At 54.9% G+C, this 24,765-nt stretch overlaps 1 protein-coding gene across 1 annotated transcript; it reads right to left on the bottom strand.

The window, feature by feature from the left end:
* Nucleotides 1-1,841: 1,841 nt before the first annotated feature.
* Nucleotides 1,842-15,516, bottom strand: LOC103171067 (cadherin-related family member 5-like). The gene is made up of 14 exons (XM_029072872.1): nucleotides 15,447-15,516; nucleotides 12,995-13,215; nucleotides 10,927-10,986; nucleotides 10,686-10,778; nucleotides 10,439-10,525; nucleotides 9,968-10,078; nucleotides 9,131-9,301; nucleotides 8,631-8,721; nucleotides 7,687-7,793; nucleotides 7,338-7,538; nucleotides 6,977-7,108; nucleotides 6,512-6,590; nucleotides 5,866-6,059; nucleotides 1,842-2,501 (listed from the first exon to the last, which is right to left on the bottom strand). Exons 1-14 carry the CDS (start codon nucleotides 15,514-15,516, stop codon nucleotides 1,842-1,844), a joined length of 2,277 nt encoding a protein of 758 aa, XP_028928705.1.
* Between the last annotated feature and the right edge of the window lie 9,249 nt (nucleotides 15,517-24,765).

Here is a 24,765-nt window from a genome sequence, read left to right as displayed (position 1 = left end):
TCCCTGAGAGAGGATGCAGTAGACTTTCCCCCCATAACAAACACTTCTCCAGTAGGGGCAATCAGCAGCACAGAACTCCTACAGCTGGGACACCAAAGGAGACAGAACACTGGGCCAGATGAATCCTTAGCCTGAGCCAACAGGAGTACTATTTAGGTCAAAGAATTGGTAAATTTGCACCAGAATCTGTAATCCATTTATCTTAAATCTGTAAAAAAATCCACCAATTTTTTCATCCTTTGTTTCATTCCCTTGATCAATTTATTAAATATTTTCTGTGTATCCCACTCCAACTTTGACCCAAAGGCTACCGTCTGCCCCACCAAGCCCTTCTCTGACTCATCCCTCATCAGTTGACAGTATTCCTAGAATCCCCCTGGGTGCCAAGCACTGTTCCATGGGAGTGGGGATTTCAGAGGAAGAGAAACTCATAGCCCCTTGAGGAGTTTTCCATATGATGGGGGAGGCAAGCCAGATTCAGAGACACAAACATAATGAGAATCATTCTCCTCTTCCTCCTTCTCTTTCTCTTCCTCCTGGGGCCCACCTTATGCCTGTCCTTCATCTTCCCTGCTCCCCTACCAGTCATCCCTCAGTCCTGGGTCAGCACACCTACTCCCCAACACTTCGGTCTCCACGCCTGGCCTGACCTCTCCTTGATCTTCCACTTGGGACCCTCCCTTCTCAAAGCCCACCTTCTCCAGGAAGCCCACTTCCTCCAGACAGTGAGAATCAGGGTGTCACGTTGGAATGGTTAAATCTCCTGAAATAGTGGTTGTCATCACTCTCCCCCACCGCCATCCTGGTTTCCATATGATCTCTACCAAATAGCAGGAAAATGGAGTAAAACCATAAAGGGTTAATTTTCAAAAATAATTCAAGAGGAGACAGAAGACCTCAATCAGCCCACAGTTCAGAGGCGAGTGCTGGGGTATGCCTACCGGGATTTAGGTTTAGACATCACCTGGCACCTGAGACTGTCAGTTTCATTAAGCCACCTCTGGTCTGGGCACAATCCTGGGTAATCCTAAACTCCCACAGTCCCATTTGTTCCCCTCGCTGGTACCCTGGGGAGCTGAGTGGAGGCATCTTTGAGCCTAAGACTCTTGGCCTTTATAAGTTTTAAGAAAAAGTTTCTTAACATCTGCCTTGATCATCAAAACTGGTATTTGCTGAGTGCTTACCTTTGCACAGAGCCCTGGAGTAGGTGCTTGGGAACATGTTAGAAATAAAAGACTGCTCGCCACACTAAGTGTTCAATAAACACCACTGACTGAGCACATACTCTAGTGACTAAAAAAAGAGAAAAATATAGACCTTGTCGGGACTCTCTGAGGAGGGAAGGTGCCCTGGTCTGGCTGCTTAAATTCAGCTCAGGAGACCTAAGCTCCCTGCTACCTGTCATTTATTCAGCTTGCAGGGAAGCCCCTCAAATGTCTTCAAAGGAGCCAGAGCCCTGCTCAACTCGGTTGTAGCATATGGAATGCAGGGATTGGCAGTTCCAAACCCCTGACCAACATACACAAACACACACAGAGACACACACAGACACACAATCTCTCTCCCCCACACCCTATTCTTCCTCTCAGTTCCAGGCACTTTTCAAGTGCTAGTCCTCCTCTCCTGGAGGTGGGTGTCCTCCTCTCTCCTTCAGTGAGGGAAACAGGCACAGATGGAGGACAGAAAATTGCTCCCAGTAAAACAGTGGAAAAGAGAACCCACCCATGCCCAGGCACAGCAAAAGCTTCCACCTGATCCCTGAGCTGCCCGTTGGACCCATGGAGTCCTGGGCCCAACCTGCTCTTCCCCTCCCGGTGCTGGCTGGAACGGAGGGTCGGGGGCTAGCATTCAATGGAGTCTTCCAGGAGATGGATGAGAGAAGAGGGGACTACTCCTGGCTCCAGAGGAGCCTCCTTGGGGGCCAGGACCCCTGGCGCCATCCAAACCACTTCCCTACTGGTGGAGACCTCAGAGGAGGCCATCCCCTCCTCTCTCACTGTGTCCGTCCCAGCAGAGGACTCCGGGCCATGCTGAGGTAGCCCGGCCGCCTCTCCAGCTACATGGTTGGCCACAGGGGCACTAGCTCCGACCTGCACCACCCCACACATGGGGGCCTGGGCTTTTCTCTGTCCTCCAGGCAGAGATTCCTCCACAGGCTGGGCTGGGTGGCTCTGTTCTTGGCTCTCCTCCTTGCCCGATCCAGCCTCGACCCCCGCCAGCTTCCCCTCTCCCTTCAGGGGCTCTTGGCCTGGCTCCAAGAGCTGTGTTGCCCCTGGCCCTGATGGCTCCCTTCTCTGGACACTGGAGACTGGAGGCTGGGGGCTTCTCTTGGCCTTGGGTGGTGGCAGGTCCTTCTCATTGTTGGGGATGGGGGGGCCTTTGACTCCATCCCCAGCGTGCCCCCCTCCAGCCCCTTTGGTCACCATGGCCCTGGGCTCGCTGAAGCCTTCATTCTGGAAGTAGATATTTTCCGGGGCCGGGCTTGCCTTCCTTGTGCTGTCCTGAGGGAGGAAAGAGGGTGGAGATGTGGCCCGGGCAGGGGAGGAGGGGCATGGGGGTGACGGAGTGGCCCATGCCCAAAGGGCTCTTGAAGCTTGCAGGAAATGGCTTTGCCACAGCTCTGCTTCCTGGTGTCTCTCAGCCCCGTGCCCCTTCCTCACTGTCCCAGCCCCCAACCCAGTTCCTCATTCCCCCCTCTCCTCCTCCCCACATTTCCCTTCATGTCCAGCTCCTCCCTCCCTGCCCTAGCTTGCCAGGGGTGGGGAGATGCTGGCGTCTGCTGGCTGGACAGGGCTACGGAGAGTGGATGGGCTGGAAACCCTATCATTTTACAGAGTGGGGAAATTGAGGCAAAGGAAAGAAAAATGGTCTGGGCAGGGGCCTCAGAGCTCTACTGAGGGATGATGTGAGAGGATAACCATTTCACCTTCTCCCTTTCCTTCGCATTCTAAAACCTATGGTCTCACAGTCCCCTATGCCCTTCCCCATCTCAGTTGAGTCCTCCCTGCTCCTAAAGCAGAGGCCAATCTGTCCCACTGTCCACTAGCCACTGTTCTTAGGAGGTGGGTGGGATGACTCAGCGCCCTGCACTTCCCTGCTGTGTGACCTTGGGCAAGTCACTTCATTTCTCTGTGCCTCAGTTACTTCATCTGTAAAATGGCGATTGAGACTGTGAGCCCCAGATGGGACAGGGACTATGTCCAACCCAATTTGCTTGTATCCAGTGCTCAATATAGTACCTGGCACATAGTAAATGCCTAACAAATACCACAATTATTGTTATTATTATTATGTGGGCTGCGTGTTCGGGGCAGAGCAGGCACCCGAGAGGCACACCGGGCCTGGGAGGCCGGGTCTCTGGTGCCCCCGGGCTGGGGCTAGGACCAGAGCAGGGACGGGGGCGACACCCAGAGCCTGTCCTCTCCACACCCCCATACAGCCTCCAGGGGCTTCCAGCAGGGAGCAGTGCCCACAGGCCTTGGTTGTACCCGGAGAAACAGTGAAGAGCAAGGGGGAGAGGAGGGGAAGGGGAGGGCTGCAGGGACCTGGAGGGAGCCCCACTCCCCCTACCCAAGCCTCCCACCCAGTACCCTCAGCAAACTCATCCAAACAAGTGCCAAAATTTCATCATAAGGAGGGCTGGTTTCCACCACAATGTTAAAGCTCTCACCAGTGGGGTTTCAAACCTCCTGCCAGGCCTCAGTTTCCCCTGGGGGGAACACGGTTTCCACCTCCACCCCCAGCCAGATGGTTACTGCAACCCCTACCCCCTAATCAAGGGCGGCACGCAGACACTCTGGCACAGGGCAACCTGAGCACGTGTCCCCGGTCCCACCCCCTGGAAGCAAGGGGGCAGCAGGGAGGGTCTGTGGGAGGGAAACCCCCTCTGAGCCCGCCCTTGCCAGCAACTCACCGTCTGGAACCACTTTAAACTCTTTCAGGCAGCGGGACCAGTAGCGAGCAAGAGAGAAGTAAAAGGCGTGAGAGCGGCGTGGCGGTGGTGGTGGTGGTGGTGGTGGGCAGGCGAAACTTTGGAGAACCACTCACTCACTCACCCACTCACCCATTCATTCCTTCCCTCCCTCCTTCCCTCATTCATTCACTCACTCCCTCATTCACACACTCACTCCCTCATTCACACACTCACTCCCTCATTCACATGCTCTCTCCCTCATTCGTACACTCACTCACTCAAGAATATTCATTTAACACCTGCTGCATAGACATTAGGTGCTTGGGAGAGTGCAGAGGAGCTAAAAGACCCAGGCCCCGGGGGGGGGGGGGTCACCAGAGGTGAGAAGAAGGGGTGCTGAAGAGAGGATTTGACTAGAGTCCAGGCTGAGTTTGGTTCGCTTAGCTCCGGGGGTATGCTGGGACAGGGTTGAGGGCAGCAAGGCCCCAGGGGCAGCTCCCACGGTCGCCCAGCTCCCCCCTCTTAGGAGGGATCTCCCAGGTGGGGGTGTTGGAGGAGAGCTGGAAAGGGGCAGTGTGGGGAACCTTCCTTTGGAGCCTCCTCTCCATTCTTGTTCATCCCTCTCCACCCACTACCCTGGGAGGTTGGATTGCTTGCCAGCTCAAGGTTAAAGGCCCAAGGGCTCAAAGGGATAAATGATGTCCACCCCAAGGTTGCCAGGATTCCGTGCCCAGGGCATCCCATCAAGGAGCTCCCAAATCTGGGACTGAGGCTATGATCATCTGCCTGCTTAATGCCATCCTCCAGGGGTTCCATGCCCAGCCCTGAGGCTGCTACACCCTCCGTTATTCCCAGGAGTTCTGGCTTTGGGGCGCTTCTGACCACCTCCAAACCTGGGTTCAGTGCTTAGACATTCTTCTTTGGGCAAGACGATCTCCCCCGCTCCAGCCCTCCTCTACAAAAGGTGTGAAAGGCATGAAATCTCTCTCTGATGCCAGCAAGGCTAATCCTCTTATAGGCTGTTTAGTCCCCACCTGAGCCTACTTCTGCCCTTGGCAGACAGCCCCGCAGAGCCTTAGCAGAGTGGAGAGCGGCAGGGACATGGGCAATGATGTTCCCTGGCTGGGTTCCTCTGGGGCCTCAGGGCTGGGTCCTAGCCCATTGGGGGTGAGGGGCCAGGAGAGCCAGCCAGCAGGTAGGAGGAGGGGAGCAAGGGGAGCAGACTCAGGGAAAGTCAGGGAGTTTTGGAGGGTGAAGGAGAAGAGGTAGGAGGAGATTGGGAATAACCAAGGCCTAGAACGGTGGGGCCTGGACTCCGCAGAGAAAAGGTAGAAGCCTCTGCCAATGTCCTTGCCGATGGATGCTGAGAAGAGGAGGGGCCTCTGGGAGAGGGGAGATCAGGACGCTTCGAGGAAGCAAGAAGCAAGTGTAGAAGGTTGGGTTTCTGCTCCCAGCCCAGCCTCCTTCCAGGCCCCTCCTGATGTTCCCCAGGCCCTGACAGGAGCTGGCCCTCTCCTCGAGGGCCACAGCATCTCCAGCCTGGACCAAGTCCACCCCTTCTTCCCCTGGTCACCTCATGTCTTACTCACCTCCTTGCCCGGGGGTGCCACCTGGCTGAGAGGATTTTACAGGGACGGGGGATTTGAGGGGCCGGGGGCCAGGCTACCCCCTGGGGACACTCACCTGCTCCAGCCCCTGTGGCTTCTGGGACACCAGAAGTTAAAACAAAGTAGGGAGAGAAGGGAAGGCCTGGTCAATGCCCTGGAGGGCAGAGGGAGGGATCTGGGAGGTGGGGTGAGGTTGAAGAGTTTCATGAAAGGGCAGGGACCGCAGGTCTGCAGAAGCCAAAGGTCAGGCCTCTGACTTCTAGATCTCCTGGGACAGCCCCAGCAGACTGCCAGAGGAAGAAGAGGAGAAGAAGGAGGAAGATCAGGGGACTGATTGCCACTCACCACATTTGGGTGTTTTTCGCCAGCAAGCGTCACCTGCTCCAGGGTCTCCCGGTGCCTCTGCCGCCTCCTCAGGGCTCGGGAGCCCAGACAGAGCCCGGCCACCACCAGCAGCACGGCCCCAGCCAGACCCCCACCCACGGCCGCTACTTCTGCCAGGCTTCGGGGCTGGAAGGGCTCTGCTGGATCTGGAGGAGCTGCGGGGAGGAGCAGATGAGGCTCAGGAGGTCTCTGGACCCTTCCCAACCCCAGACCCACTCCCTCATCCCATCCACCCCTGGGGAAGCAGCATGGAGTAGTGGATAGAGCATGGGCCTGGGAGTCAGAAGGTCATGGGTTCTAATTCAGGTTCTGCCACTTGTCTGCTGTGTGGCCTTGGGAAAGTCACTTCACTTCTCTGTGCCTCAGTTACCTCATCAGTAAAATGGAGATCGAAACTGTGAGCCCCATGTGGAACAAGGACTGTGTTCAACCGGATTTTCTTGTATTCACCCTAGCACTTAGTACAGTGTCTGTCACATAGTAAGTGCTTAAATATTATAATTATCATTATTATTATTGTTATGGGGGCCTCCTCATTCAGGCCTCCTGTGTGGCTTCCCCGGCCCATCTGCTGGCCCCTGGGCTCCCCAGAGGACTCTGAGCTCACCTGCTTGGCTGGCATGCAGCACCTCCACGCTGATTGAGACATTGGTGGACTCCCCTGACTCCTCATCCCGGGCGATGACCTAGAGGACAGGGTCAGGGAGGTTGGAGACACCTGGCCCTATCAAGGAGGGGATTTACCCCTCTCTTGGGTGAGGGAACAAGGGAGTCACTGAGGGACTCCCAGTGAAGTCTAGGCAGGAAGCGAACCCAGGAGTCTTGACAGTCACTTCGGGACTAGTCCTCACTGGGGCTCCAGACTTGGGCGAAGCCCCAAGGGAGGGGCTCAGGGGAAGGGTCAGGGCCTTAGACAAGGGATCCTGGAGGGCTGGAGGAAGGGATTCAGTGAAGGGGATCAGGGCATGGGGGAAAGGGTCAAGGGAGGAAGGTTAGGGCCAGGGTGAGGGTCCTAGGAGGCAGAGGGAGGACCTCAGGGTCCCGGGCGGGGGGGGGGGGGGGCGGCCCTCACCTGCAGGGAGTACCTCTCAGCTGCTCGCAGCTGGTGAGGCCTGGCGATGACCAGCCCACCCTGCGTCACGGAGAAGAGCTGAGACTGGTTGCCCTGGGGCTGCAGCTCATACCACAGGCGTGGGTTGACTCCCTGCAAGGGCAGATGGATTATGGTGTTCCCTTCTCACCCAAATGATCCACCCCTCCACCCCAGAGGAGATGCTCACTTCCCTGCCCGGGGATCCCTCTGCCAGATCCCACCTCCCCTCCTCTCCAGATCCTCGACTCGGTCCACATCTCCTCCCGGGGGGGATCCTCTGTGGGGAGGCCCTGGATCCAGAGAATCCCGGCACCCTGGGCCAGGACGGGGCACAACTCACATCGGGGAAGTCGGGGTCAACCGCCTGCAGAGAGAGGACCCGCCCGCCGTAGGTCAGCAGCAGGGCCGCTGCGCCAGGACCCTCGGGCACAAAGGAGATGAGGCGGGACAGGGGGAAGCGTGGCGGGAAGTGGTTGGTGGCCAACACCCGGACCACCACCTCTGACACTGCGTACTTCTTGGCGTCATTCACCTGGGCAGCCTGAAGGGGAAAGAGGCAGGGAAGGAAGGAGAGAGGGAGGGGTGGATGGAGGAGTACTCTGAGCCTGAGTTAGGGCCACTCGGGCTTTAGGGGGCTTCTCCAGATCCATCCCACCCACCCCCGTCTCCGTCCCCTGGCTGGACCCTACCATGACGATGAGGCGGAAGGCGGGGGTCAGCTGGCTGCTGGGGGCAGCGCTCTGCATGCTCAAGGCCCCTGTGGCATTGTCAATACGGAAACGACCCCAGTCTGCCCCTGCAAGCGAGCAAACCCAAGGATGGGTTGGTTAGGGGCCCTCCCTGCAGCCACGCTTCACACCTCCAGTGGCGTCACCTAAGCCCCCATGAAGAGGGGAGCTGGGGGTTGGAGTGGTGGTGGCGATGACACCAGGGACAGGTCCCAGGGCAGTGATCCAGGCCGGGGAGCCCAGGGCAGCAAGGCCCTTACCTGGGTGCCCCATTGGTGCCCTCCCCCGAACCCGCCACATCCCACAGTTATCTGTTCCCAACTGAACGTGGGGGCGGCTAATTTCTCTCTTTCCCCGCCCCGATCCTATTATCTGAATGCCTCTGTGCCTTCTTGCCTCTCCCCAAGCCATTTCTGTGGCTCTTGGTGGCGGAGGCAGCTCAAGGATGCTGGGGCCCAGAGGAGGCTCTATGGTAGGGAAGCCGAAGGTTCTCCCGGGACCCCCCGACGCACACCCAGGCAACGCCACCAGCCCTCTGCAGCAGTCCTGGTCTTGGCCTTAGCCAGGTAGCCACTGTTATCCCCATCTTTGTTATAGTTTCCGGGGGCCGGCGGGCTTTGTCAGGCTCAAGGGGCAGGGCCGGTGGATGGGTCAGGGAGACTCCACTTGCCAACGCCTATCATCGCTTCATAATTGCCAGGCGGCAGGACTCATTCTCCAGTGTGGGACTGTGGTGGTTATCCCAACTGCTCCACCCCCTCCCTCCATCCCGGTCAGGTGGGTGACTCCCCTGATAGGGGACTATGGGGCCAGGGGACCCCAGGAGTGCATCGGGCCCTACAATGACCTGGAGGTAGAGGGGACAGGGCCGGCATGGTGGGTCCTAGTATTCCTGAGTCCAGTACCTGAGAGGATGGAGTAGGAGATGGGAGCCTGCAGAGCCTCATCTCCATCCTCAGCGTGGATGGCCCCCGGTGAAAAGATTAAAGGCCCCTCCTGGGAGGAAGTGTGGAGAGGGCAGGTCAAACTTCCCCCAACCCAACTGCTTTGCTCCCCTCCCACCCTGCTCTCAAGGCACATTAGCCTGGCCCAAGACAGAGCTAACACGTGGGTGATGAGGAAGAAAAGAAAGTCCCACCCATCAAGGGTGAGGTCATGCCAGGGGCTGCTCCCCAACATATGCCCTCCCCCAACTCTTCCTGGCCCACGGAAACTAAGTTTGAATCCACCCAAAGCCCTGAGATTGGAAAGGGCTGTCGGAGCAGATGCAGCTGGGGTCGCCGCTCCCCTCCCAACCAATGTTATCGAGCACGTAGTATGTGCAGAGCACTGTACTAAGCGCTTGGGAGAGCAACATACAACAGAATTAGCAGACACGTCCTCCATCCCTGAGAGGGGCTCTCACCACAGTGGTTCCCTCGGTGATGTTGGCAGTGTAGATGGGGCTGACGCAGACGCCGGCACCGCGCTGGGGCAGCAGACGGCAAGGGAGGAAGCGGGGGTACTGGTCATCCCCATCCAGAACATTGATGCGGACGGTGGCTGAACAGCGGTAGCGTTCCCTGGTGTTCATCTCCTGGGGTGGTGTGGACAGTCACACGGTCTGGGTCAGGGGACGAACCATCCACCCAGCCCCTTCACAAGATGCTCTCCCAGGCGCCAGAACAACTCTCTGGGGGACAGGTCCCAGCCTCAATCCCAACCCGGCCGCCATTCCCCTTGGGGAGGCATGGGAGAAACTGAGGCATGGATAAGCTAGCTCTTGGTGAACTCCCATCTGCTGGAGCCAGCGAAGGCAGAGAGAGCCTGTTCCAAGGGGCCTCTGCCCATCCCCCACTACCCCTGCTCGATGAAGAGGGAGGACAAGCTGCCACCCCCCTCCCCGCCCTCTCCCAGGTCCAACTCGGGAATCCGTTGTCTGCCTCGTGCCCTGCAAATCCCTCAATGGGATCAGAGACTTTGTGAAGTCTGTTCTGGGGTGGCCACCCCTGATCCTTTAAGGAGGGCTGAAACCAGGTACCCACCAGCCACTTAGGGAAATTACAAAGGGGATTAAGGGTGGCGACGGCATTGGAAAACTCAGAGGCCCCAGGAAACTGCAGGGTTGAGACCAGAGATCCAGGTGTCCAGGGCCATACACCCACCCACACCCACACCCACTTCCCGCCCGGTCTGGACTTATGGTTCTCCAGCAGCTCTCAAAGGGGCTGCCACCCACCCCCCAGGTCCCGGGGCCCCCTACCACGGCATGGATCACGACCTCCAGCTGTCGTTTGGTCTCGAAGTCCAGCGGTTGGGCCAGGACCACCCTCCCGCTGTTGGGAAGATCAATGCGGAAATGCTTGGCGTCGGTCTGCAGGGGGCAGAAGGGGCTCATGGGACTGAGGAGGGTCAGGGGGTGCTGACCTTCCCATCCTCTCCCGGGCCACCCTCCTCTATGGCTGGGTCTCAGCCCTGTGTGGCCTCCTGACTTGCACCCCTAGGGAAACAGAAGCTTAGTTGGGGTCCCTCCTTCTTGCCCCCTCCCCTGCCCATTGCAGGCTCTGACTCTGACCCTGGAATGCAACTGACTCTGAAGTGGACTGGCATGGGGCATGGTCTGCCTCAGGGGTGCATACTCTCACTCGGAGAGGGTGGGCAGGACCCAGCCTGGCAGCATCAGTGGAGGGCCGGGTGTGAGGCGAGGGGGACCCTATCGGCCCAGGTGGCTCACCGAGGTGCTGTCGATGGAGTACATGAGTGGGTCGCCATCCTCGTCTTCTGCCCGTGTTGTAAACGCCACGGAGTGTAGGGCTGCCAGCTGGGCAAAGGATGGGTGTTGGCAGGAGCCTGGGCACTTTCCCCATTGCCCCCCATCTCAACTCCACCCTTCTCCCTGCTCTGCCACTGCCTCTCCAAACTCCCTCCTGGACACCAAGACCCTCCCTCCCCTCCTGGCCAGCCCTTCCGGGGAGTCTTGCCTCACTGATGTTCTGCGAGAGGATGGGCTCTCCCTGGAAGTAGGGTTGGTGGTCATTCACGTCGAGCACCCGTACCATCACTCTGTACTCCACCTGGGTGAGCCGGGGGAAGGAGAGAGGGGGTGAAATAGGGGCAGATGGCACAGCCTACCATGAGAGAGAGGGTAGAGGGCCTGATGAACTTTCAGAGTCCGGCCACCAAACCAAGAGGTTTGGGGTGTGGGGTGGAGGGGGAGCTTACCTGGGGGAGGTGGTCCTCAGAACAGTACAGAGTTACTACCAGCACAGGAGGGTCTAAGGCCTGAAAGACACAGACATGAGGATGGAGGTTAGCCTTGGTCCCTTGATGATGTTGATGATTATAGTATTTGTTAAGCGCTTACTATGTGCCAGCACTGTACTAAGCACTGGGGTGGATACAAGCAAATCAGGTTGGACACAGTCCCAGTCCCAGGTGGGGCTCACAGTCTCAATTCCCATTTTACAGATGAGGTAACAGGTGCAGAGAAGTGAAGTGACTTACCCAAGGTCACACAGCAGTCATGTGGCGGAGCCGGGTCTCTTTGGCAGGGTCGTTCTGGGATCAGCTCCAGAAGGGCAGCGGGTGGGGAGGGGCAGGATTGGGACTCTTGGGTGACAGCAGGAGTGCCCTGACTAGGCAGGGTCAAAGATGCTGTGTTGCTTAGTGGATAGAACACAGGCCTGGGAGTCAGAAGGACCTGGGTTCTAATCCCATCTCTGCCACATGTCTGCTGTGTGACCTTGGAAGACACTTAGCTTCTCTGTGCCTCAGTTACCTCATCTGTAAAAAGAATGGGGATTAAGTGTGCGAGCCCAGTGTGGGACTGGGACTGTGTCCCACCTGATTAACTTGTATCTACCCTAGTGCTTAGAACAGTGCTTAGCACACAGTAAGAGCGTAACAAGTACCATAACTATTATTAGAAGACTGGCAGGGCTGGGGGAGCCTGGAGTCAGGGTGGCCTGCCAGCTGGCCCTGGCCCCACGGGAGCAGGCATGGGCTGGAGATGGGTGTTGGCTGGGCATTCTCTGTGCGGGTGGAGGCTGGGAAGCCTGTCCCAGGGGCATCGCCCATCACCAAGGGTCTCTCCCAGCCACAGGCCCAGAAGGTGGTGCTGGGATCTGGCCTCCTCCTCCAGGGGTCTCAGTCTCCACTCCACCCATCTCCAGCAACCTCCTAGCAGCAGCATCACAACTGTCATGGTTACCACCAACACCATCAGAGCCAGCATTTCTCCTGCCTGGCATCATGCCCAGTGGAACCCTCGACCCTCTGACCGAAACCCCCCTCCCACCATCACCCTTGGCATCACGTCAATCTCCCTGCTATTCTCCTCTAGACTGTAAGCTCACTGTGGGTAGGGAACATGTCTACCAACTCTCCCAAGCGCTTATAGTACATTGTACTCTCCCAAGCGCTTAGTTCAGTGCTCTGCACACTGTAAGTGCTCAGTAAATATGACTAATTGATTCCCCATTCCAGCTCTTCCCCACTGGCCCACACCCATCGCTTCCACCTTCCCTAGCATAGACTCTCCCTGCTCCTGACTCACAACATTCCAGTTTTGACAACCAGATTCCAGGGAGCATCTAGGGAGAAGATATTTAAATTCCCGCAGTGATCTAGTATTTTAGGAACTGGCCCAGTTTCCTAGTTAGGCATAATCCAACTTTACCCAATCTCCGAAGTCCAGGCCCTATTCCTAAAAGTGGCTCTAACTCTAAGGGTGGTTTTTCATTCAATCAGGTTTTTGCAGCTGGATTTTCTCTCAGAGGCCAGTATAGGCAGAACATTCATTCATTCAATCATATTTATTGAGCGCTTATTGTGTGCAAAACACTATACTAAGCTTTTGGGAGAGTACAAAATAAAAACAGATACATTCCCTGCCCTGTTCTAAATGCTTGGGAAAGTACAAAACAAGAGAATAAGCAGACACGTACCCTGCCCCTAAAGAGTTTACAATCTAGAGGGGGAGAAAAACATTAATATAAATACCATGACTGTCAAGTTAGGGCTGGTGACATTGTGGTCCCTTAATAAATCATTGTGTTGATGATGATGTTGAGAGGTCGATTTCGATTGGAATTGGAATTACTCAGTGATCAATCAGGATATATACTGTTGATGACTAACACCCACAACCTCATCCTGCCCTTCCCAGCTCTCCCACAGAGGCCCCGCACCAAGCCCGCCCCACCCCACCTCATGCCCGCCAGCCCTGTCCCCCCGCCCATCCCCACGCCTACCTCACCCTACCCATGCCCATCCTGGCCCCACTCTGCACCTCTCTGTCCAGGATCTTCCCTGCAGAGATGTTGAGTCGCACAGCCTTCTCCTCGAGGTAGAACCAGTGGGCATCGGTGCCACCCAGGCAGAGCTGCAGACCACCAGTCAGCGGATCCCCAAAGCCCGTTAGGTTGGCCACGAAGGAGCCGTTGGGGCTGTTCTCTGGGATTTCCGTGAAGATATTGCTGCCTCCAGAGCACTGGTCTGCTCTCCCCGGGGCTGCCTCCCAAAGAAAGACCCAGGCCCAGATGTCAGTATCTCCATGGACTACTCCCTCCCCCCTGCACCTCCATCTGCCCTCCACCCAACCACAGCTTTTTAAAAAATGGTATTTATTAAGCTCTTACTACATGCCAAGCACTGTGCTAAGCACTAGGGTAGATTCTAGATAATCAGATAGGCATCATCCCCATCCCACCTAGGGCTCACAGTCTAAAAGGTAGTGGAGAACAGATATTTTTAATCCCTATTTGACAGATTGGAAAGCTGAGGCCTGGAGTAGTTGCATGATTTGCCGAAGGTCCCACAGAAGGCCAGCCATTGAGCCGAGATAAAGTCATTTTCTCCAGCCTTTAATCTCCCCTTCCCAGCTTCCAACTGTATTCTCTAACTCAAAGCCAATCCCCTTTAAGCCAGTGGCTCCCAAACTGCCTGGAGGTCCCAGCTGGACTATCAGTCAGTCAGTCAGTCAGTTGTATTTATTGAGCACTTACTGTGTGCAGAGCACTGTACTGAGCACTTGGGAGAGTATAATATAACAATAAACAGACACATTCCCTGCTCACAATGAGCCTACAGTCTAGAGGGGGAGAGAGACAATATAAATAAATAAATTACTCATATATACATAAGTGCTGTGGGGCTGGGAGGGGGGATGAATAGAGGGAGCAAGTCAGGGCGACACAGAAGGGAGTGGGAAAGAGGAAAGGAGGGCTTAGGGCTTAGTCAGGGAAGGCCTCATTGTCATAAAAGCTACCAAATTACTTCTGAAGAGTGCACCCCCAGTCTTCCCCCACTTGATGCGAACCCCAGGCTCACCCCAAGACTCCAACTTTCTAGCCAGTCTGAACTACTTCAATTGGTGACCCCCAAGCAAAGAAGGAGACGTAGCCACCATCCCCCATTTTCCCCATCAGCTCCATTCCCAGCCCAGAAGTCTCAGTAATGGGGCCGGCACCATGGTTATTGGCACCTTAGAATGGGAGAACGGTCCCTCTCACCTAACAATGAGCCTCCCTGCCGCACACTGTCATCAGGGCTGGTCAGGGCAAGGCCAGCAGCAGAGAGCGAGCCAGCAGGAGCAGGGGACCTGAGCTAAGCCTTGTCTGGCACGATGGGTGGGAGTTTGTAGAAGTGACAGTAGCAGACAGAGCCTGTGGATGCCCACAGACACTTGAAGACAGGGCTGGGCAGGGCAGGGCAGGGCAGGCCCTTAAACTGGGCCCAAGATGGGTGGGACTAAGGGCAAAGTTGTGTAGGACATGGTGAGGAAAGAATCTCTCTCTCTGTCCCACACAAACATTAAGAAGATTTACCCCTCTGCCCCCATCAAGACAGTCACAACTAATGGAAATGACAGGCTGAGGAGCCATTCAGAAAAAACCAGAGAGGGTAAACTGGGCTGCTGAGTTTTGTTTAAATGGGGAAATCATGAGAGGCAAGAAGCATAACCCAACAGAAGCGGTTACACTTCAGCATTTCCTTCAATCATTCAATCGTACTTATTGAACATTTACTGTGTGCAGAGCACTGTACTAAACGTTTCATTCCTCTTGGTAAGGAAAAGAACAGAAAGGAGTTTCCATGGGATTCAATGCTGATATGGTGGGCAGATTCAGGGATGCACTAAAGTCACATCATAGGCAGATTTGGAATAGGAAGCAAATCCCCAAACAGGCTGAGGCGGGTGAAGGGCACTTTGAGATGGGTTCTCCATTAACATGGGTACCATCTCTCACAAAGATAGTAACAGTAACAATGATAATAATAATGACAGTAATAATAATAACAATAATATTTAAACACTTCTGTGGCAAACACCGTGCTAAGCTCTGGGGTAGATGCATCACATTCAGATCAGATACAGCAGCTGTTAGTAGGGACTTGGGCTGCCAAGGAGGAGTTTGGTCCCAGGTGGAGCTCTGGTTTGACTCTGCAGCTTAGGCCACTTTAATGCCCCTCCTCCTTGACGTTCCACCCCTTGGCCTGGCATTTTGAAATGTGCCCAGACTGCTGCCTGCCACCCCAACCCTATGCCACCTCTGTCCAGGCTCGACCCTTCTCCAGGCCTTGATTCTCCCCACCTCTCCACCATGGTGCACCCTGCTCTCATGATTTTACTAATTCACTCAGTAAACTCTCCCCTCCTCCCTCTCCACCCCCATTCCCAACCTCCCAAACCAGGTGGGAGTGGGAAATAACTAAGAAGTCCCCTTCACCCACTCCCATACCTGTGCTCAGGTGAAAGGTCACAGCCAAAGCCAGCAGCCAGGCATCCCACATCAGCTTGGCCTTGGACATGTTTTGGGGCCAGGACTCCTGGGGTCACAACTCTGCAGAGCAAACAGAAAAGCCTGGAGCTTCCTCCCTGCCCCAAGGGGACCCTCCCACTGCTGTGGGGTCAGAGGAATTGAGCCTGACATCTCTCCCCTGGGACCCTCCCCTGGGAGCCCCATCACTGTTGTCAATTGAGTCTGAATAATGGGTTTCTCTGGTTGGCCCACATGATCACCAATCCTCAGGTACCCTATCTGATGGCCGGACTCCAGAGCAATTGGCCCCTGCTGGAGGAGGGAGTCCAGCCCTGTTCGATGGAGTTGGAGACTAGAATCCAGAAGTCCCACCTCTTGACTTACCTGCTGCTGCAGCAGTGGGAAGAAGGTGGGCACCCAGGGGTCCGCACTTCCTGCCGTGATCTTCAAAACAGAAGGAAAGGGAGAGAAACCAGAAGAGGGAAGATTGGAGGGCCGTCCAGGTCAAGGGATGGAGTGTTACCCACAGGGCAGAGGGCAGTGCAGAGGGCACAGGATGAATGGGGAGGCAGAGAGCTGGGCTCAGAGCCATAGTCCTGCAAGATGGTAGATTCAAATGGCTCAGTGAGGGGAGTAGGAAATCCACTAATTGTAAACCCCTAGAGGGTAGGATAGAATACAACTCTATTGTATCACTTGATTGATCAGTGGTATTTATTGAGCGCTTACTATGTACAGAGCACTGTACTAAGTTATTGGGAGAGTTCAGTTCAACAGAGTTGATAGACGGATGCTGTGCTCACAATGAATTTACAGTCTAGAGGGGGAGCCTGACATTAATATAAATAAATGACGGATATGTATATAAATGCTGCGGACCTGACGGAGGGGTTAATAAAAGGAGCAAATCCAGGTGCAAGGGTGAAAAGTCTCTAGATAATCATCATTTTCTAATAAAATATATAATTTCCAAATTCATTCTAATCCTGGCTCTGCCATTTGATTTCAAGGTGGCCTTGGACAAGTCATTTAACTTTTCTGTGTCCCAGTTTCCACAATTTATATATTTATACTGTGATTTATTTAAATTCTCTCTCCCTCTAGACTGTATGTTCGTTGTGGGAAAGGAATGTGCCTACCAAATCTGTTGTACTGTACTTAATTGCTTCATACAGTACTCTGCACACAGTATGTGCTCAATAAAGAGAAGCAGCGTGAATTAGTGGTTAGAGCATGGGCCTGGGAATTGGAAGGACCAGGGTTCTAATCCTGGCTCTGCCATATGTCTGCTGTGTGACCTTGGACAAGTCACTTGACTTCTCTGGGCCTCAATTATCTCATCTGTAAAATGTGGATTAAGAGTGTGAGCCCAATGTGAGACAAGAATTGTGTCCACCTGATTAACTTGTACCTACCCCAGGACTTAGAACAATGCTTGGCACATAGTACGTGCTTAACAAGTACCATAATTATTAATAAATACCATTGAATGATTGATTTCCTCAGCTGTGAAAATGGGGGTAAAATACCTGTTCTCTCTCCCCAGGGACTTTGTCTGATTTACTTAAAATTGTGTATAAACAAAGCCAGGGCTTTGTTCACTATTTGGCACAAAGTGCTTAAATATAATAATAATGATAATTATCATTATTTTTGTAGTATTTGTTAAGCACACATTATGTGCCAGGCACTGTATTAGGCATTGAGGCACTATACTAACTGCTGTTTATTGTCTATTATTATTTATTTGCTGTTAATCTGATGTTTGACTCCAGTGAGGTGAGGAGGAGCAGGGGCCACTACTCCATTTGCATGAAAAGGAAATACAGAAATTGAAAGGCTAGACCAGTCCTGCAGCTAGTCTACGACTAGAGCCCAGTCTCTGGACTCCCAGGCACTCCAGACTGCACTGTCCACTCACCAGACCCTGGCCTGGTCCTGTTGTGTCCAGGGCAGGGACGCTTGGTCCCTTCCCCAGGGCATCATCCTGACTGTGTTAACTCTTCCCTTAATTCTCATCCTTCCCCGACTCTACAGCAATGCTTTGGGGCCTCCTTCCTAGCTCAGGTGCTGTCAGGAAGTATGCCAAGCCTCTGTGAACCACTGTATGGAGTTATAAAGAAGTTATAAAGTTAAAATGCATGACAAGCAGAATGGCCTAGTGGATTAAACATGGGCCTGGGAGCCAGGAGAACCTGGGTTCTAGTCCGCCCTTTCCTCTCCACCCAAACGGCTACCTTACTGCTACGGGCTCTCGTTATATCCCAGCTAGACTACTGTATCAGCCTTCTCTCTGATCTCCCTTCCTCCTCTCTCGCCCCGCTCCAGTTTATTCTTCACTCCGCTGCCCGGCTCATCTTCCTGCAGAAACGATCTGGGCATGTCACTCCCCTTCTTAAACAACTCCAGTGGTTGCCTATCAACCTCCGCTCAGAACAAAAACTCCTCACTCTAGGCTTCAAGGCTCTCCGTCACCTTGCCCCTTCCTACCTCTCCTCCCTTCTCTCTTTCTACCGCCCACCCTGCACGCTCCGCTCCTCCGCCGCCCACCTCCTCGCCGTCCCTCGGTCTCGCCTATCCCGCCGTCGACCCCCGGGCCACGTCCTCCCACGGTCCCGGAACGCCCTCCCTCTTCACCTCCGCCAAACTGATTCTCTTTCCCTCTTCAAAACCCTACTTAAAGCTCACCTTCTCCAAGAGGCCTTCCCAGACTGAGCTCCCCTTCTCCCTCTACTCCCTCTACCACCCCCCCTTCACCTCTCCGCAGCTTAACCCTCTTTTCCCCCCATTTCTCTCTGCTCCTCCCCCTCTCCCTTCCCATCCCCTCAGCACCGTACTCGTCTGCTCGACTGTATATATTTTCATTACCCTATTTATTTTGTTAATGAAATGTACATCGCCTTGATTCTATTTAGTTGCCATTGTTTTTATGAGATGTTCTTCCCCTTGACTCTATTTATTGCTATTGTTCTTGTCTGTCCGTCTCCCCCGATTAGACTGTAAGCCCATCAAACGTCAGGGACTGTCTCTATCTGTTGCCGACTTGTTCATTCCAAGCGCTTAGTACAGTGCTCTGCACATAGTAAGCGCTCAATAAATACTACTGAATGAATGAATGAATGAATAGTCCCGGCTCTGCAACTTGCCTGCTGTGTGACCTTGGGCAAACCACTTAACTTCTCTATGCCTCAGTCACCTCATCTGTAAAATGGGGATTAAGATTGTGAGTCCAATGTGGGACAGGGACTGAGTCCAATCTGATTACTTGGTATCTACCCCAGTGCTTAGAACAGTGCCTGGCATATAGTAAGTGCTCAACAAGTACTATTAAAAAAAGCTACAGTCCCTGCTCTCAGAGAGCTTGCAGTCTAATGGCCCCCTACAGCACAGACACAGATAGGGTTTGTATGTTTCATGACAGATAGACTGACATGTTCTGGTGAGACATGGGCAAATTGAGTCAGGAAGTATCTCAGTCCAATCTGTCCAGTGACAGAGCCAAGTCAGCATTTCCCTGAGCCAGTTCCCCCGAGCTGGTTCCCCTCTTGCTGCCTCAGACGGCTACCTCCAAACCCAGCCCCACTGCGCACCAGCTGAGGCCCTCAGAACTGGGCACTGTCCTGGACGAGGATGCTGTGCCCTGGTTCTATGGGCATCTAATAGGCAGGTCTGGTTCTGAGGGTGGTGAGAGGATGGAGGGAGGATGGAAGTTAGGGTACAAGGAGGAGAACTATTTACATCTGAATCCAGGGGGGCAGGCAGGGGAAAGATGTGGGCATCTTGGCCCCAAACCCAATCACCCGCCTTTTCTCCTGGGAGGAGTCCAGAACAAGCTGCCCCCCGAACCCAGGAATCCCTCCTGCTCTTCCTCCTCCTCCTCCACACACACATTACACACTGCCACGTTAGGGCCACCCTGCAAGACCCATCCCATTAACTGAGTCCCAGACCTCTTGCCAACAGCCCCAGCTGGATGTGGGGTCCAACTTGATTTCCACACCGTCCCCTCGGATCTTACCTGGGGACGATTCTGCCCGTTCCCCCAAGTCTCAAGAGTGTTCTGTCCTGGTCCAGGTCAGCACCCAAGCTGGGGGTCCGGATGTGTCATGGCTCCGGCTGGGGTCTGCCTGAGGCTTTATGCTGCTTCTTTCCAGACCCGGTCCCCACAACAGGTCCACAGGGTCAGGCGGGCGGCACTGCTTGCTCCAGGACAGATCAGGGTGGGAGACAGCTCAGAGCCAAGCCTGCACACAGAGACAGGTCACGAAGGCAGCAGCTGGCCGGCTCAGTTAACCCCAGCAGCCCTACGGCAGATAATACCCTCTCTGGTGGCTGCAGGGGAGAGAGTAATTGGATTAACCCATTTTATGCCATACACTTCCCACCTGTCTGATGGTGGGGGGGTGGGCAGCGTGTGTGCAGGGAAGCGTACTACTTGGCCTTCAGGAGGCTCCAAACTCCAGCCTGAACCAGGGAGACTGCAGGGAAAACAGCTCTGGGGTCCCACCCACTTGTAGGACCACCTGGAACAAAAGACCCCCTGATCTTGTTGGGAGGATGGACCAGCGTCTGGCCCTTGGACCACCATACAGGAAAGGGTGAAGAGGGGAAGTGGGGGATCTGCATACCAGTGGATGGGGAGTTAGGAAGGAGGAAGGAGTCTGCAGAGGTGCTTGGGTGGGGGAAATTGAGCAGGGAGGCTGGAGAGGGTGAAGGGTTTGTGTGTATAATGGGTGTAGAACAGGGAGTGGGGCACTCCTGGCTGGAGAGGGGAAGGTGATGATACTCTGGGGCAGAGGCATTGGGACCACTCACCCAGGATGAGCCCTCGTTAATGGGCTTTGAGCTAAGCTGCTTAGCAGCCACAGCTGCTGCAGGCCAGAGGGTGAGTGGTGGGGGGACGGGTGGGGCAGGGGCTGGGGGTTGTGGGCAAAGGTTGGAGGCAGCAGGCAGAAGCTGGGGGCAGTTGGCAGAGGCTAGAGGCACCAGGAAAATGGCAGTTATAGGACTTGGGTGGGGACCTCTCCTGGCCCTCAAGAGAAAGCAAAGTGTCCCTTTCATACGCTCCTTCATTCATTCATTCATTCATTCATCAGGATTTACTGAGCACTTAATATGTGCAAAGCACTGCACTAGACATTTAGGGGAGTACAATAAAAGTAAAAGATGGTCTCCTGCTCTCTAGCGGCTTACACTTAATGGGTCCACCAGGGCAATCAGTCTCACTGAGGACAGGGATGTGTGCAAGGCAGCGACACAGAGAGGGAGCTGGGAGGAGATTCCAGGACCAGAACGGGGCAGTGCTTGCTTCCCAGCTGGGTGGCTGAGATCGCAGGGCCCAGAGTTAAGAGTGGGTACATGGGAGCAGTGACCTGTGACACCTGCCCCCATCTCTCCTGAATATACCCCCCACCTACATGTGTCTTCCCCTTTTCCAAGAGCCCTGTCCCCTGTCAGGCCTTAACCTGCCCTTGGTGATCCTGAGATGGGGTATCTGGGAAGTGACAGGGACCCAGGGCCCACCCAAAGGGTCAGGCCAATGGAGGTGATTGCCCCAGGCCCAAAGGGGCACTTGAACTTCCCACATGCAGGAACAGGCACGGGCCACTGTGCAGGATAGTGCTGGACGGGGGGCAGGAGTGGAGCACTCTTTCATCCAAATCTCAGGCCTTCATGCTGCTGCCCTGGGGGAGGGCAGCTGGCCAGGGACTGGGGGAGCCACGACCCACTAGGAGTGTCTATTCAGGGGGATGTAAAATCTGTGGTGGGGAGAGGCTTGTGTACTCTAAGTGAGCTTGCTCCAAAAGCCAATCAGCCAGTGACATTCCCCTTCATATCTGCTGCCTTGTTTCTCTTACAGCTCCCCCGCCAACTGTCACTAGCCCTAGCCTCACCCTGACATGGTTTCCCAGTTCCACGGCTGCTCCGTCCTCCTGCTGCCTCCATCCCAGGAACCGAGAAAGCAGCGCTTACCCACCCACCCCCTCCTCTCCTACCCTAGCCTGCAGCGTGGCCTTGTCCAGTCTGTCCAGGAGGCCCAGGAGGTAGACAGAAGACCCTTGGAGATCTGCCACAGTATCTATCCATCAAGCAATAATAATAATAATAGTAATTATGGTATTTGTTAAGTACTTACTATGTGCGAGGCACTGTACTAAGATCTGGGGAGGGTACAAGCAAATTGGGTTGAACTCAGTCCCTGTCTCACATGGGGCTCACAATCTAAATCCCCATTTTACAGATAAGGTAACTGAGGCACAGAAAACTGAAGCGACTTGCCCAAAGTCACACAGCAGACAAGTGGCCGAGCCGGGATTAGAACCCACAACCTTAATAATAATAATAATAATAATAATAATAATAATGTTGGTATTTGTTAAGCGCTTACTATGTGCCGAGCACTGTTCTAAGCGCTGGGGTAGACATAGGGGAATCAGGTTGTCCCACGTGGGGCTCACAGTCTTAATCCCCATTTTACAGATGAGGGAACTGAGGCACAGAGAAGTTAAGTGACTTGCCCACAGTCACACAGCTGACAAGTGGCAGAGCTGGGATTCAAACTCATGAACCCTGACTCCAAAGCCTGTGCTCTTTCCACTGAGCCACGCTGACCTTCTGACTCCCAGACCCGAGCTCTATCCATTATGCCATGCTGCTTCTCAATCAATTGTATTTATTGCACGCTTACTATGTGCAGAGCATTGCACTAAGCACTTGGGAGAGTACAATACAACAGATTTGGTAGAGACAATCCTTAACCAAAGCAAGCCTATAGTCTAGAGGAATCTATTGAACTCCATCTGGGTGCAGAACCCAGTGCCATCAATCAACCCATCAATCAGTCATATTTGCTGTAATCTTATTCTATGTAGAGCACTGTATTAGTCACCTAGGAAAGTTCAGTAGAGTTAGTGGACATGATCCCTGCCCTTAAGGACCTTAGAATCTAGTTAGGGAGACAGACACTAAGATAAATTACAGGTAGAGGGAAGGGAGAGTGTAAAGACAGGGACCGAAGTGTTACTGGGGTACAGGTTTCCAAGGGCTTAGCTAACTGCTAATGCTGAAATACAATACACAATCCCTGTCCTCCAGAAGCTTACAATGCTGAAATACAATACAGAATCCCTGTCCTCAAGAAGTTTACAAACTAAGGGGGAGGCTGGAGCTGCAGGGGGACACATACCGGGGGCCTGGGGAAGTGTGCAGAGATTTTCAGAAGGAAGAAATGAGAGTTTCCAAGTGCTTAGATAACTGCTAATGCTGAAGTACAATACACAATCCCTGCCCTCGAGGAGCTTACAATCTAAGAGGGAGTCTGGAGTTGGTGTGGACACATATTGGGCCTGGGGAAGTGTGCAGAGATTTGCAGGAGGAAGAAGTGAGGACGGGGAAGGGGTGCTGGGAGCCAAGGTGCAGAATTTCAAACTCCTCAGGGCTAAGAGTTCAGGGCACACACACAGTGGAGGTCTCATGTTGAGGGTCTGCATGGGCAGACTTTTTACCTCGGGCCCAATGTGCACGGAGCTTGCTGGGAGCAAGGACCCGGGACCCTTGGTGGACGGAAGGAAGGCAGCAGTTCCACGGTGCTTTTCTCGGTGGCGACGGAGGGGTCCGAGGGCACATGGAAGCAGCTTTTATCCCCATCCCAGAGGGTTCCGAATCAGCTTTCATCTCAGGGTCTTTGCATTCCCCCAAGTCCCTGTGAACAGGGGCCCTTCTTCCGAGCATGGGACCTGGAGATAGAGGCGGAGATGGAGGGAGAGGAGCACTTAAAAGTCAAATACAGCGAATAAAGGCGCCCAGCACCACCTTAGTCCCAGGCAGGGAGACAGGGCAGCTGAAAACTGGACAAGAAGCTCTCCTATCCCAAGACCAGGAAGGGGCCTGAGACAGAGACCCAAATGGATAGTCTCAGAAGAAGACAGTCACCAAACTCCCTGAACAAAGAGAGAGAATCAGAGCTATGGTGTCTCTCCCCACCTCCCCGGTCCGGGTCCGGCCCCCCGCCCGGCCCCCTGCCCAGCCCCCTGCCCAGCCCCCAGCCCGGCCTCCGCCCAGCTCCGGCTCTGTCTTCAGTCCTAGAAATCCGAATTCTTTTCTCGGCTGAGTGTTCCAGTGGGCAGGAGCATGGTCAGACCGGGGATTCCCTGGGCTCTGCCCTCTGCTGTCTCTCTCCTCCTGCTACCCCTTGCCCTGGCACTACTCGAGCTGGAGATGGCCCAACCCAATTTAGAGGACAACGGTGAGTCCCCCTCCCTCTCCCTGAGGCTGAGTCCTAGGCTGGTTCAAGGGCTAGGACACCTGGGTTCTGCACAAATCTGGTGGGAGACAGAGCCTAGGGACCTAGGCTCCCGTATTCGGTTCCCACTTCTACTTCTGACAGGCTGTGGGACGAGTCCCTCTGGTTCCTTGTGCCTCAGTTTCCCAGCTGGTGCTGGAGGAACGGGCGATGCCAGGCCCTGGGGATCTGAGAGAATGAAGCCTTGGAAGGGAAATGGGGAGGGAGGAAGGGTAAGAGGGCCAGGGTAAGAACACGGACCAGGGGATTCCGCTCCAGCCCCTGTCACAAACCTCCCCATCCCACAGCCAGAGCCGGGCTGGACCGGGGATCGGGGACCGGGCGCGCCCAAAGTCTTGCATAGACACCGCTGCAGTCGTCCGGCTCGAGGGTAGAGACAGTCCCGGAATGGGCCTCCTCGCGGAGTCTGAAGTTAATTATTTCTTGTGGGGAAGCAAGGGAGAGAAGGAGAGGGAGAGAAACAGCGAAGCAGGAATGGGCGGTCTCTTCTTTGTTGTCCCGGAGCCGATCCCTCCCGGGCCAGGGCCTGTCTGGGGGAGGGCCGAGGGGCCGGGGACTGCAGGGGAAGAGAGGGGGAAGGGGACCGGCGGATGCCGAGGGCAGGAGGTCGTAGAAGGATGGGAGATGAGCTGCTCAGAGGAGATTGGCGGGGGGAGGGGGCTGTTGTGCGCCCCGATTTCCTTTCGGCCGGGCGGGAGGGATCGGGGAGACTGGAAGCCAAGTCTCCTGGGTTCTGGCTCTTACCTCCATCCGGCTCGGGTCCTCCCTCTCCCTCCCGCAAAGGTCAGAGCCCCTTAGGGTGACCCTGAAACCGGGGCTGGGCGGGGGGGAGGGGGGCGGTCCAGAGGGTGAAGAAGAGGGGCGGGGAGATCGTAGGTCAGGGGCAAAACACTGGAGATGAAGCCTTAGGGTTCGGGGGTCGACGGCCAGGGAGCAAGGCTTGGGGCAGGGGTCGAGATGAGTGAGATGGGCAGAGAAGGGCTGCTCAGAGGGTCC

The sequence above is a fragment of the Ornithorhynchus anatinus genome, chromosome 10, assembly GCF_004115215.2.
Source record: "Ornithorhynchus anatinus isolate Pmale09 chromosome 10, mOrnAna1.pri.v4, whole genome shotgun sequence".
Taxonomy (NCBI): Eukaryota; Metazoa; Chordata; class Mammalia; order Monotremata; family Ornithorhynchidae; genus Ornithorhynchus; species Ornithorhynchus anatinus.
The sequence above is the reverse complement of the archived record's forward strand: the minus strand, read 5'-3'. Positions and strand labels throughout refer to the sequence as shown.

Excerpts from the sequence above, each read along its gene's own strand:
- LOC103171067 (XM_029072872.1), bottom strand. The coding sequence starts at position 15,516 with ATGTCCAAGGCCAAGCTGATGTGGGATGCCTGGCTGCTGGCTTTGGCT. Across the intron at positions 13,216-15,446 it reads GACCTTTCACCTGAGCACAG|CCCCGGGGAGAGCAGACCAG; the intron begins GTATGGGAGTGG and ends TTTGGGAGGCAG. Across the intron at positions 7,539-7,686 it reads CCTTCCGCCTCATCGTCATG|GCTGCCCAGGTGAATGACGC; the intron begins GTAGGGTCCAGC and ends TTTCCCCTTCAG.